This window comes from Lineus longissimus, chromosome 4 (genome assembly GCF_910592395.1).
Source record: "Lineus longissimus chromosome 4, tnLinLong1.2, whole genome shotgun sequence".
Classification (NCBI taxonomy): Eukaryota; Metazoa; Nemertea; class Pilidiophora; order Heteronemertea; family Lineidae; genus Lineus; species Lineus longissimus.
Window position 1 is genome coordinate 23,164,480 of NC_088311.1, and position 14,588 is coordinate 23,179,067.

The 14,588-nt window shown below is 40.5% G+C and overlaps 2 protein-coding genes across 2 annotated transcripts; one reads left to right on the forward strand and one right to left on the reverse strand.

Moving 5' to 3' along the window:
- Positions 1 to 293: 293 nt before the first annotated feature.
- Positions 294 to 6,518, reverse strand: LOC135486909 (peptidyl-prolyl cis-trans isomerase E-like). The gene is made up of 11 exons (XM_064770078.1): positions 6,439 to 6,518; positions 6,095 to 6,193; positions 5,653 to 5,723; positions 5,297 to 5,378; positions 5,063 to 5,175; positions 4,794 to 4,920; positions 3,749 to 3,828; positions 3,424 to 3,529; positions 1,654 to 1,729; positions 1,410 to 1,476; positions 294 to 1,045 (listed from the first exon to the last, which is right to left on the reverse strand). The coding sequence occupies exons 1-11, from the start codon at positions 6,473 to 6,475 to the stop codon at positions 977 to 979; spliced, it is 927 nt and encodes a 308-aa protein (XP_064626148.1). The 5' UTR covers positions 6,476 to 6,518; the 3' UTR covers positions 294 to 976.
- Positions 6,519 to 6,713: 195 nt separating this feature from the next.
- LOC135486908 (spindle and centriole-associated protein 1-like) lies at positions 6,714 to 13,930 on the forward strand. The gene is made up of 17 exons (XM_064770077.1): positions 6,714 to 6,805; positions 7,182 to 7,306; positions 7,518 to 7,565; positions 7,798 to 7,876; positions 8,111 to 8,199; positions 8,308 to 8,379; positions 8,691 to 8,865; positions 9,082 to 9,216; positions 9,542 to 9,684; positions 10,095 to 10,247; positions 10,414 to 10,506; positions 10,795 to 10,975; positions 11,164 to 11,298; positions 11,714 to 11,963; positions 12,113 to 12,359; positions 12,557 to 12,646; positions 13,048 to 13,930. The coding sequence occupies exons 2-17, from the start codon at positions 7,208 to 7,210 to the stop codon at positions 13,183 to 13,185; spliced, it is 2,127 nt and encodes a 708-aa protein (XP_064626147.1). The 5' UTR covers positions 6,714 to 6,805; positions 7,182 to 7,207; the 3' UTR covers positions 13,186 to 13,930.
- The last annotated feature ends 658 nt before the right edge of the window (positions 13,931 to 14,588 follow it).

Below are 14,588 nucleotides of genomic sequence, written 5' to 3' on the forward strand. Positions count from 1 at the left end.
CCGACCAAACAATTGGGCTCATGGTCCTTACTTCTTTTTGGACCATTTCACAACCACTCTTAATAAAAAGAGTTATTTAACATTGTGAGTAAAAAGTTGTGATTTTTCATCACTAATCATAATTACAGCCTTTGATAGCAGATTTTAGCAAGAATGCTGGGCAAAAGACATACGAGCAAATCATCCTTATCACTATTAATATAGTTTTACGAGGTCAAAATCACAACCAGAATGTAGGGAGAAGTCCACTTTAACCTATTAAACACAAACACCTCCCTGTACCCAACAAAGGATAATTCGGATGAAAATATTTTATTGAACAACGGGTTCATACATTTGTATCAGTCATCTTGAGTAAACAATAGGCAAATGCTCTGGAGCCACTTGAAGTAAATACAACCAGCACTCGAGCAGCTATCCTGAGTGGAAAACAAACCATTGACCCAATACAAACCACAAGTGACTTGTCCAAACACTAGAGCAGTGGTGTTGAAGGACCATGCAGAGCAGTACCAGTAACTACAGAAGCCCAGCTTGTTTAAATGGACACATAAAGTCTATGTCATGAAGTTTAAATGCTTAAAGGGACAACTTCGGGTTTAGGTAGTTGGGGGATAGTGACCATGGTCACCACCATGTGCCACCACACGTAGCATCATACTATTCTGATCTCAATTATAATCTTTGCTAGCCTTTGCAAGGTGGTTTTGGACATGGCTAAAGAAATTCCGGCTCCACAATTGTATTCCGTGACTGGCGAGTCTCTGTTCTAAAATCGAGACCAGGGGGTGGAGCCAAAATGCAAGCCCATCCCTGAGCTTAAGACTTGGTGCTGAGTACACCAGAAGCTGGATCGGACACTTCGGAGAGTGACAGACAGTCTACATATGAATTCAAGACGTCGTTGTTCATCCTGGCAATATGGTTATATAGAATGTCCAGCTACATTTGTCGAAGAGTCACCAAATTACGAATGTCACACTAATTCACCACAGTCGGATATCGTAACCTTTTGACTTGTTTTTCCAGATTTTGAACCAACATTCTGCAAAGAAATGAAAGTTTATGCAAACAACGAGTGAATGTTTCTTCAGTAGGCTATAAGTTTCCTGTCACCACTAATAGTATAGAGGAGGACGACTGGAAGGGATTCCGACTCGTCATCGGAAGGTTATTGATATGATGCCCGGCCAGTGCCACTCTGTATACTCTCAACTGGCCTGAAATAGAGTGCTCCTTGCTTTTACAGAATTGTCTCTGCATCTTCTGGATTAGGCTGGGGAGTAAATGTAAAGCATTTTGAGACTGCTGTACCTTGCTATTTAAGAACTTTCGTTGATCTTTCTTTAATTTGTTTTCATTTTTTGACTTATATTTTGCAAAAGGGCCTGTTTTCTTACAGTTCTTACCTCCATTGCTCTTACGACATTCATGCCTTCAGTCACGCGACCAAACACGACATGTTTCCCATCCAACCTTAAAGAAACAAACAGTTTAGCAGCTGGTCAATGAAACACAATGTCTGAAACTGTATCTCAACTGTTGTATGTTAAAGGGAGACTATAGGCTGGAGCCTGGTGGGTCAGATTACAGTTACACAGAGTCGCTGACAGGGATCTCTCCTTACTCACAATACCAACGATAATAACTCACCAATCAGTTTTTTCTGTGCATATAAAGAACTGTGAGCCATTGGTGTCTGGACCGGAGTTGGCCATAGATAAGGTGCCTGAAATTAGAAACAAAATCATAAAACAAGATATTGATGATATATACTTTCAAAATGATTTACCAGACCTGTCAATCTACATCTAACTATCAGATTATGTAGTCTGCAGGATACCCATCTATGCAGTAAACGGGCAAGGGAATTCTGGACCCCTGGACACGCCCCAGACAGGGGTCATTCAAAAAACTTTGGGTTGACATGAAAAATGTACATGTATTTGCATTTCTCCTTCACCAAATTCGAAATTAATGATTTGGCTTTAAAAATAATGTCCATTGTGACCTTTCTTATCATTTTCAAGTTTAGGTAACCAAAGTGGATAGATCAGACGATACTTAAACAATCATCAAAAGTGTAATGATCACATTGACAGGATTGATAATCTTGTGGGTGGCATGACCTCTGCCACTTCAGATCAATGACAAACTTGAACAATTCCTAGCCTTGTTGATTGATAAAAACATGAAATCATATATCACAATGATAACGTGAGCTTGTGGGGTTCTGACATTGTTATGCACTCCCTCACACCGTGTCAATGTTATATACCGACACATGTACAGTCAGTCACATTCACTGTGGACATGTTGCAAACACATCTAGGGAGGATTCAGGACTTTTCTCAGGGGGTTCACCAAGGTTAAGGCGGGACTGGGGGGCCCTCATTTTGGAATCTAGAGACAATAGAGTGCCACTTCAGGCCAATCCAGATGATAAATTTTGACATGAATCGAAAAATTGTTAATCGCTGTGAGCAACAAAACTCCAACCTGGATGTGTGCCTGACAATATTTGAACTGATCTATAGCAAGAAGAGCTTACTTTTTAAATGCCCGTTTTGATTTAATGGATCTTTCTAAAGTCATATGTCCTATTTTGAGCAACAACCATTGATTTTGAAAAGTTCAATTTGTTTTCTAAAAGTCGAGCAATTTGTGGCCAAAGTATATCATGACACAATTGTCAATTTACACAATTAATCTTTAGATAGGATAACGGATAATTTAAAGGTTACTTGATAGCCCAAGTAAATTTAAATTTTGGATTAAAATTGACATCGATACCACACTACATGAATTTCACTCTCCTATTATCTCGATTGGTATGGCCAGTTTTGCAATCAGATCTTGGCCGGATTATTTGTGGTGGTCATACCCAAGTCCAATGTGCACAATTTTATAAGGCTGTCTGACCAGGTCATCTGAGTACAGCCTGCATGGTCATGTCTTGAACATTCGATAACAAAGCCACTAATGAACTTTGGTATCATGTCAATTTGCATTTAAATTTCTATCAGAACAGTTGACAGGCAGCATCAGAGACCTTGTCCATTTTTCACCTTCCTGCATGTGAAAAGTGCAGGGGGTCGAGATATATGTCCACGGATATCTATCAATCACCCACAGTAGGGTGCTGCCATCTTCTTACAAGTGAACTACATAAGCTAACAGACAAGTTTTAATTTAACCTCAGAAGACATAGCTGAGGCAGTTATGCCAGTCTGTAATCAATTTGATCATTCGTGAACAGTGCTGCCATCTAGAGAAAATTAAAGAAACACTTGGTAAGAATGAATTATGGAACACAATACATAAAACCACACTCCTCTGAGGTAACAATCAGAGGAAAAAACTATCGTAGTTTACAATAGCTGATGCCACAAACAAAAATGTTCCATGAAAGTAAGTCCTTACCCGGAGCTGTGTGTTTTAAAACAAAATTTTCATCTTTAAATTTTTTCCCGTATATTGATTTGCCACCTGTGCCGTTATGATTTGTGAAGTCTCCCCCTTGCAACATCTATAAAATGGTTAAGGAAGACAAAACAGTAGGCTTATATTGAGGGGTCCCATTTGAGAAGACTGTGGCCTCTTTCAGATCAGGCAAATTTCAAAGAATCCTTTGAATTTGCTAGATCTGAAATCAGAATAGGAACTCTTCACGTTCTTAACAGGAATCTGTCTTTTTATCAGATTTACACTTGTTTTGAGAATCAGCACTGAATGTTTAAAAGGATACAAATTGAGGGATGATTCGATGGAAACTGCTTCCCTCGTATCCGAAGCCTTTTTCATTTGTGCACAGACATCGGAAATTTTCTGAAAAAACCAAAGGCAAAAATATTCACTTAAAGAGTCAGTAGATCTACAATTTGAAAGTTCACTGCGATCATGAATTAGTATAAAGAGTAGTCTATATGCTTTACTGGTACATATGGATTTAAAATAATTTTCAATATCATTAAGAAATATGGAAATACTACAGTATTCCAATCAGCACTTCTGTGAGAAGAAAGACTATTTTCTCGTTCAACCAGAAATTCTAAAATACCTTGGTACCGTAAAGTCAACTTTTAAATGGAAAATGCATAAGCCTCGTTCTGAGAGTGGAGTGTTTTGGACACGCAACCAAGATGCTCTACCAAAGTTCCCTCGGGTTGCACAAAAATGTGGAACCATGCACACAGCTCACTTCAGAAGTTTGAGGCTCTCAAAACACTGCTTCAAACACAAATCAGCCAAGGAAGCATCAACCACCCTAAGTTTTTTAATGAGCACTACACATATTTGCTGAGAAAAACGCTCCAAATAGCCCATTTGCGCGGATTTTAGCGTCACTTGTGCGAGCCGATCCGGACTTCCTATACGCGCTGCCGTAACATAATGTAAACAACGGCGCTACCGGCGCTCCGGGCAGGCGATGGATGGAATTTGCCAAATTCGCACATATTCAAGTTATTTCGTGGCCTATCTTTTTAAGTTTGAGGTATTTTAGAATAGAAATTGAACCCTCGGCTTCGGACCTTGGTTGAGTTACCAAGACACTCTCGGGTGGAGCTAAAATTTCGTCCAAACCCTCGCCTGTCGGCTCGGGTTTGGACTGTATTTTAGCTCCACCCGAGAGTGTCTTGGTAACTCAACCAAGGTCCTCCGCCTCGGGTTCAATTCCTTAAGCCAAACTCGGGGCTAAGGGGAATTCAAGTCAACCACTGACTTTATAAACCAGGCCAGTCTATGTATTTGAACTACATTAAACCGCAAAGAAACAGACTTGCACCACATACCTACTGTGACAGGAACAACATCTGCCCTTAGTTCACAGACAATTCTACCAACATCTTTCTTCCCTATTTTGATATCAAAATAAACTTGCGGGTTCCCACGCGACTTCTTCATTGCAGGTTGACCAGTCTGAAATTTAAAGCAACGAAAATTTCTGTTATCACAGTCAACTCATCAAAACTTATTCATCAAGTTGGGGGAAATAAAATGCTCGTCAAAATCAGGCAGTTTCCAGTGCCCGGCAAAGCCAATCTCTCCAAGTTCTACTCACCGTGTCTGTATCTTCTGTTGTCCTCTTCCCAGTCTCCTCCTCACCCTCCACACCTTTGTTCTTGTTCAACGTCTCACCAGCATGCTCCTTCAGCCACTGATCATCCGACCACACTTAAATGAAATCACAAATGAGAAATAAGAAACTTGCTGAAAAGGTTGACCAGAATATCAACAGACACTGGTATGAACAAAAGTTTTCGCACTATACAAGACTTTGATACTAAAAATTTACCTGGTTTCATGGAGCCCTCTTTGATCTTCATGGGTTTGGCTAGGTTAGTTCTGATGGTCCGCCCGAACAGCTCACTGTCATTCTGGCATGGAAAATAAACAGAGGATATATAAAATGAATAGAGGATATTTCTATGAAAACAAGACCCTCCTTGGCCTATGCTACTGTATGAACCTTTCTGCTCTCCGAAAGTCTTAAATGTTATTGCAAGAGAGGTTATCTTTTTTGACCAGGTGAGATCAATTTCTCTCTATAAGAAGCCTATAGAGACCATGCTGCAGAGACGTTGGAACCAGAAAAATTAGTATGGATGGACCAAACCTGTTCAGTGCAACACTGTTTTAATAGCCACTCACCATATTGTCAATAGCTGCTGCAGCATCTTCTGGTAGTTCAAATTCAATGAAGGCAAAGCCTCTGTGTTTTTCTAAAATGTAGGAAAAGCAAATGACATAAACATGTACTATCTCAGCATAATCTTATCACAGAAATGGGGCAGTTTCCAAGAGTAGAGATTTTGTGTTCAAGAGGAATTTCTGCCATGTCTGCTGGAAAGAGCAACCACCCCACGGCCACACAAGTTTCAAGACAAGCCGCACATGTGTACCTCGGCTGCAGGATTGGATAGGGTTAGAAATTGTAGAAGTTATCGGCAGATTCTAAAGAGTTCTCATTTTTCTAACTTCGGCCAAAGCGCCCCTTTTGGTGTGAAAAATGCAGTGCTACACCGCCTAGGATGCTCCAGCCCTTCACTGGTGCGGATAGGCCTACTCATCTCATCTCTGACTCAGTACTCACCAGTCTCATAATCTAATGGGATCTGAATGTCAGTGATGTCTCCAAAAGGAATGAAGGCCGCATGCAGAATCTTTGCCTCTACTTCTTCAGCCAACCCCCCTGGAATTAACAGAGACAAAGCTTGATGAATGGCTTTCATCCGAGAATAGAACACCGCAGTCACCTGTCCGAAAACACACAAATTTACTGAAATGCAACACGAAAACAAGTCGGTTTTCTTTGGAATTTTAATCATCATTCCTGTAACGAACACCTCTAATGGATGACAAGTACACTGAGAGCATGTATAGAATAGACTAGGCATATTATGTCGTTTTTAATTGTATTTTGATCGATTTACTAACCGACGTAAACAACACGTTTATTCGTTGCCGCTGCCATTTTCGCTGACCTTGACCTTTCTTCGACTGTACCCTTCGTCGATGATTGCAAAAGTGGATACAATTTTCATAAAATTTACATATACATTCAAAATTTTGTTTTAAATAAATAAAACATGTACTAAAAGTACTGTGCTTAGAATATCAAAACTTATAATTGCGCACTTTCTTTGCTATTTATTTTAATACCAGTCTATGAAACCGTATCGCGTGGTGAGGGATCAACAAACAGAGTTGGCCGTGAAGCGGGTTTTCACAGAATTTATGGATTTGTGGTCAAATATTTCACCAATAACGCCTTAATCGCTCAATCGATCATCTTCTTCTTCGGGTGTGTTAAATAAGTACAACTATAACTATAAGCTGATAACCAAATAAAGCTTCTTTTTTAAAGTAATGTGATGAGATTAGTTTTGGCAATGATGAATTATCATTCTTCATGTCTTTCTTTGACTTTCAATAAATTCATGCATCGTCGTCCATCGGATGTTGTACCATCCACTGGAAAAATATTTGTTGCCAGAAACAACACTTAAGAACTTCATCATCAGCATCGGCATATCCAGTACTGAAGTTTTTTTAAGCGTGGTATAACATTGTCATGTGACCTTCGTAGAGTTCAATAGAATTTTTGTTTAAAAACTTTAATTCATATTTTGGAATCTGTGCCAATAACATGATAAAGGAATGTCTTGTCTTTTTCAAAGTTTTCTTTGATTGGTCCAAACCCAAGATGTCCTTCACCACAAGATCTGCCCGACAAAAGTTTCCCCATCCTTCGACTGTTGGAGTGAGACACAAGAAAGCTCTGAGGAAAAAACCTGCCTGGGATGTAAGTTGAGCATCAGGGTAGTTACTAGTTAGGCCTAGTAAGGGTCAACAAGGACTCAAAAGATATGGTTAGTTCCAAAACAGTGGGTGATTGTGATATTCCGTCATCTAGATCAATAATAACAGTAATATATTGGTAAAATAGGCATGGTGTTTCCAATGTGTTAACTGGAAACAGATAATGCAATATTAATCAATGGAATTTATTTTAGGGCACAGTCAATAATTTGGAGGATTTCAAGTCCAGTCCGGAAGAAATAGTAAGTAGAATAAATACCCTTTCAAAAAACTTAACTAAGATTGCTTATGTGAGTATGACCCTTTACTTGAGTTTGACAGTAGATTGTAGCTGCTGACAACCTTGACTTCGAATAGTAGACATTTAGTTCTACTCACATATTACCTGTCATGCGGGCATGTTGATTTGGGCCTAAGCCTCTGTAACATATTACAAAAATCATACATGTAAGATGTATAACATTTTCTCCTCAGGCCAGAAGAAAAGAAGCTCATCGCTCGAAAAATTTAGAAAAAGTTAAAGGTGATTTGCAAGATCGAGTAATGGCTAGAGGTAAATAGTGAAGTTGTTTCTTATCGATTTGAATTGTTGATCTCAGCCAAGAATTGAGCTGATTGATAAGTTACACTGTTAGGTTTATAATAACAATACTGTGTACAACCAAAAACTCATACTTCGAGTTTTTGGTACAACGTATAGGGATTCAAAACTATAAACCTGCAAACTTTCTGCACTGCAGGCAGGTTTAAGGCCAAGGTACCACCTTACAACCCTCTCTTATTTCAGTCCTGAAGAACAGGGAGACGCGATCGCCAACACCTAATGAGAAACGTCAGCTCGCTATCTTGAAGGAGGTGCTGCATGATAAAGGGGAGGTAGGAATCTGTATTTTCATTGCCCTTCTTCCTCTAATTTTAGTGTCAAACTGCAAACATGAGTTGATAGCCCTTGCTCATTCATAATTGTTCTGTTTTTCTTTTCAGTTTGAAGACGTCCTGATGAAATCTGATAAAGCATTGGCCATGGTGCAGGATATGTTTGGTGATAACCCTGTGGTAAGTTGTCAAGGGTATACATCATGTAACATGATTTTCAGCTGGGAGGCCCATTCAGGCTCTGAACGCTTCTAGAATTAGCTACCCAGCTTCAGAGAGTCACAAGTGATGCACTCATTATTGCTGTCTCGTGTACTTGTCAGTTTGTCCATTTGAATGAAAATCATATATTCTTGAACCTGCAAGTTGCAAACTATGATCTGAAATTTAAAAACATTTGTTAGGAGTTTTTCTATCCTGTAGATTGCACCAGTATTTAGAATATAAACAAGTTAAAAAACATAATTCATGGGGTTTTTCTTTTGTTTCAGCGCTATACTGGATTTCCCAATGTCACTGTTGCTCCTGCTCAAGAGGACTCTGCCTTTGGCTACTACGATAATCTACCCAGGAAACCAGAGTTGAACACTAGCCAACTGGAACAACTGAGTGAGAGTGTCATGGACAAAAATGCTTTAAACGAAGAAAAAGATCTTTTTTCAGAGAGTAAGTTTTCCTGTCAGTCTGAGTTTATCTAACGCAGACAAATACCTGAATCCCAAGTGTGTCTTTGAGTGATTATTTGGGCTGTGACTTCTCATCAACTTGAGAGTCTTGCATCAGCCTGTAAAAACACTCATCTGTTTGGACATCTAACCGCTATGGAAATCAAATATTTACTTTTGTAAGTAAGCTTTAAACACATGTTAGCACATTTTTTAGGTCTGCCCTCCGATGAAGAGTTGGGGTCGCTGAACTTTCAACCGAGGATGGACCTGAACCGATTCAGGGAGCTACTGGCAGCTGAACAGCAACAGGCAGCAATGGCTGCACAAAGAACACCAACAAAATCTGACGGTACTTGTCTATTAAACATGCTGACTTGCATAGGGTCCTTGACCTACGTCACTGAGGCTGGACCCTGCCTACTTCGATAGACTTCATATAGGCCCCCTGGTCCTTAAATTTGACATCGAAGCTGATGAGTCCCATCTGCCTAGAGCTGGTAAATGAAAGTTGAAAATTGGGAAACAAGTCATAAAAATCATAAGAATGAGCTGCCTAATTTTACCCAGATCATGTAGAATATTCACCTTTTATGCAATATTAATGCCAAGTTTCAGAATTTGTTTTGAAATTCTAAGAAAATGCTAATGAAACCATTGTGTCCTTCCTCACTCAGCGATGCTACATTTAGACATGCACACAGCAATCAATGACTCGCTGAAAGTCAGGAGGACCAAACATGTCGACAAAGAGAATGTGGAGAGTAATCAATCTAGTGGCAAGACACCCCCAGTCAAGCAGATGAAAGACCTCAGAAAAGTAGGTCAAGCTACCAAAGATTTCTGGGCATAGTGATAGAGTCTGTTTCATTGTTGAGATGTTGTGGGTTCGGTTCTGGGCAGCTTCATACGAAGGACCACTAATGGTTGCAGTAGTACACTTGGAAGCTGCCACTCAACACCTTATAATCCTCTAGAAACTGGCATAAAATAATCCAAAATTACTTGTAAACACGAGAAAGCGTTATAGAAAACATGTTGGTTGTCATCAAATCTAAAAAAGCTTGCGTGTTGAAGATGCCATGAGTCGTAAGCTTTTCTCATCCAACCACAGTTGCCCTTACATGTACAACATGATTAACCAATCATGCATTCCTGAATAAAATCATCAGTCGTTACTTGTCATTGACTGCACTGTCATGTGTCTCTACATGTAACGCTGTATTTCAGGTGCTGGGGAATCTCGAGAATGAAATTGCCGAGTTCGAGCGACAGAGGGGCAAGGAGGTGCCAACGGCTGATAAACAACATTCCAATACCTTCTCGGGCTATACGTTAGCCTTGGTGGACGCGGTCACACGTTTAACCCATTTCTTGCGAGAGGTAACAATCAATTCAGTTGTAATGTCCTTTAGCAGTCATAATATGTTGTTTGTTGGTGCACTTTGTTCCCGTGGATGGATAGTGCTTAGGATAACAGAAAACATTTGCAGTAAACTTGCAATGCATTATGAACTTGCATGATTTCATTAGGATTGTTTATCTCCAGAGTGAGCTTCGTCTACAGAGTGAGAAGACCCTGCGGGAACAACTTTCAGATGAGGTCAGCCATTTCAGACAGTTGATCGATGCACTTACATCTGTGAGTATTGCTACGAGTTCTTGTTTGGAAACAGCTGATGTGCCATGGTTCACTGATGGCGAAGTCTGTTGGTGCAGGATACAAAAACTGCCACGTAAATTAAGCCCAATTCCATTGACTTGATCACTAGTTAAAAGCTGTCTAAGCTTCTCCTTCTATGCTTTGCTGGAAGTGGCCCCAATAAGGATTGACGCGTATGACCAGGAATGATGAATCCAGGGCAATCATATCCAGTTCAATTCTGACTTAGAATGGAATTTTTTTTCATCTAATTCCTTTTTACTCCAGGAACTGATATCTTGCCGAGAAGATTTCTTCCAACTACATTCCGAGTTTGACATGTTCAAGAGAGCGAGTGCTGAACAAATCCAACAACTACAAGCCAGGGTGTTCGGGGAGAATTTTGTGCCCAAGCCTGTTGAGAGGCCACTACCTCCATCAAATGAAACTTATACAGCCAGGATGCGTGGTAAGTGGACTGTTCTACCCTCTGGTGCAGTGTTGGTCTTCATCCAAACCAGGGCATCTGCGAAGGCCTCTGGTTTTCTTTGTGAACCTATCTAACTGTTGTCACTTGTGTTGGCTGATAGAACCACTTGTGAACGCAGTATCTTCTGAAGGTCTTGCCTTTACATAGATGGCCTACTTTCGCTACAGAACCAATGAGATCACCCCATGATGAGCCCCCTCATCACGCTGCTCCTAACATCGCCACTGCCATCCCGGCCCATGTTCACAATGTTCAACCTGCAGTGATGTTATCACCGCCAAGACAAAGGGACAGCAACAAACGTAAGCTTCTGATCTATTATTTGTGATGAGATGTACTCAAAGACATGAGCATGGCTGCCAAATAGGTGCAATGGCTTATTAGGCTTCATGCAATTTTGTTAATGATAATTCTGTGGTTAACTGCCCTGCAAATACCAAGGCTATGTTCCTTTAAACTTGACTGCCTTCTTTAGTATAGGTTCTCTCTTCCTCAACCTGTTTCCATAGTTGCACCACTTGGAAATGTCTCGAGTATATCCCCCAGTAGCCTCTTCTGAAGTATGTGCTCTATAATTTGATCAAATATATCACTTATTCATTTAGGTTCATCCTATTCATTAAGTCAGGCTTTAGTCTGCAGTTGCTGTCTGTATTTGGAAGCTAGTGGTGCCTCTTCAGCCATATTTCATGTATCTTTATGTCACTACTTCTTCAGATGCCAGAGAACTACCTGTTAGGGAAGAACCTGGCCCACAATTGGATGCCAAGCACACTGTGAATGTGACCAAACCAGTGTCACTGATACAGTCTGGCTCAGCGCCGGCGATGACGACTCATGGTCCAGGACGAACCTACGATATTGCCAGCCAGATTGCTGAGCTCAGTGCCGAACACAAACGAGCCCAAGCCAGGATGAAGCACCTTCAGGATCTTAACTCGGCCTTTGGTGTCAGCACCTCAGAGAGGTGAGGTTCTTTGATACGATACATGTAAACTCTCTCAAAGTCTGTTGCACCTGTGAAGACATATACCTTGAACACTGCACTGCAAAATATCTGTGTACAGTCCATGAGGATCAAGTCAAAGCTAACTTGTTATAAATTTTCTGTTTTAGTCCAGAAAGTTCCAAACATTCCTCTGCCAAGGTAGACAGCCTCTCAACGAGGAAGGATCTGAAAAACGAAGAGCCAGAAATTACAGTAGGGGACACCCCTAGAAGTTGTGACACCTTGCAGAGCGTCGAGAGTCTGGTTAGCGACAAGGATGACATCCGGCGGCAGATTATGGAACTAAACAGACAACGCGAACGTGCTCAGAATATGATGGAAAAGATTGCAAGGCAGGAAGCTGATTTGATGCAGGTATGTCAGATGCCTTGGGATGAAATACTAATCTACTCATCTTATGTCGGTAAACAACACATCACCAGAACTCTATCCCCAACTGATAGTGATAGTATTGAAGTTCTCCAAGGAAGATGTTGACCATTCTACCAGAAAACATGATACTTAGCAAAATTGCATATAGCTTCAACTGTCACAATTTGTTTTTCACGCAGCCTCTTGAAGTGCATGTAACTGAGAAACAAGATGGTGTCTCCCCTGCCATTTCCCCTATACTTCAAGAAGGCAGCCTATCGGAAAACCAAGTAAGTCATCAGTTGCTTGTTCGTTCTACTCAAACTAATACAAAACCGGCCAAGGTCAAGTTTGTTTTTTATGTTGACTGTAATGAAAAGGTGTGACACAGCCACGACCTCCTGATTACAAGCCTGTCGTTGTAACTACATGTAGTATCTCACTTATCTTTTTAAGCAGTACACCTCTCAAATTTGTAAAGGGGCATCTTGGGTGTCATAATTTCTTTGTGACATCACTTGAAGTAAATGCTGATGTTAAGTTATTCTGACTGCAGTCTTCGTGTTCTCCGTTCGTCAAGCTCTGAGGCATTACGCAGCACAAACCCAAATAGACCACAAAGCCGAATATGATGATGATTACAACCTTGTTGGATTCCAGCTGACAATGTCATCTCTTCGTTGCCTTTCAGTCCGTTGACTCCCAGTCTGACAGTAAGAAAGCTAAGGGGATAATGATTGCGCTTCCCACAGTCGATCAGCAAGGGGACCATCAACCGGACAGCGTAGGAAACACAGACCAGGCTTACCCAGCTGATGATGAGTGGTGAATTCAAGCAGAACATTCCAACAATTCAAAGACATTCCATGACGTTTCTGAGGACTAGACATTGCGTGATGAATCCCAAGTATCGTAGATCTGAATCCTGGTTCGGTTGCAGAGTGCTCTTGTGGTGATCCTCTGTGGTGACTGTTGCTGTTGTAAGACGATCCAATACCAGATCAGTAAAAAGTCATTTCAAGAAGCCACAAATTTATTGAAAAGTAGGTCCATATTAATGCACATTTTTGATTTGTCCATGACCAGAAATGGGAAGCCTGGGCTTCTCCCTGGGTTTGGAAAGATATTGGTGATGTCATGATGAATTTTAATGGAAGGGTTGAATTGTTGTAAATGTATTAGCTTTGAAAGAGTTTATATAATTTTGTAGTCCATAATTTATCTGGGGCTGGTTCCCAGTTAACCAAATGAGAATTAATTGGTGTTGGAATGAATGAGTTGCTTGCAATTCGAATTCACTTCAGGTTATAGCTATGATCAAAAACATATTGGCTCACTTTAAACTTTTGCTATGGTGTTTTCTTTCAATAACCAACCACTGAAGTATCACCCGAGTAAAAATAAAAAGCTAGGTATGTGTTCCCACAATCTTGTTGATAGTTAAAAGCATCTGAAGAAATGACCAAATTAAGGAGACAGTCTGTGTTCATTTAGATTCATTTGTTATGTTGATCCAATTCAAATGGAAAACAGCTTTCTTTTGTATGTTTTGTAATAAAATGAATTAAAGTAGATACATGTAAGTGGTGTTTTTTTTAGTTCTTTCCTTCATTTCACAACAACAGCATGTCTACAAATCAGGGACAGTTAGGTTCAGGGCATGCAGAGGGATGTGATATTGAGTACAACACTTGGACCCAAGTAGAACATGCTTGTTGCTTCATAAGCGCATTGAGACTGCAGCTCTACATGTAGCTATTTCAGAGTGTCCCGATTCTATCACTTCCTGTACCATACTTGGACCCAACATTTAGGCTGTAACTCTGTATCCATTACAAAGGGTCCTGATGTAGTCCTCCTATATGTTTTGAGCACCATACTTGAACCAAAGTATACCATGCTTGTCTTGATTGTCTTTTCTAGAGAGCAGATTGCAGCTCTTGTGTCCTTTGCCAAGGATATGATATTGAGATCCATACTTGGACCCAAGTATATGCTTGCTGCTTCATAAGCCCATTGAGACTGCAGCTGTATGCATTGCAAAGTGTCCTGATGCTGGCCAACTATGCCATGGACATGGGTATGGTTCTAACTACCATATTTGAAGTCACGCACAATGCTTGATGTGACAGTTTTAAGAGCACATTGAGACTTCAGTTCTGTATCCACAACAAAGGGTCCGGATGCTGCCCTGCAGGGTTCGAGCACCAAAACGTGACAAACAAACAACCA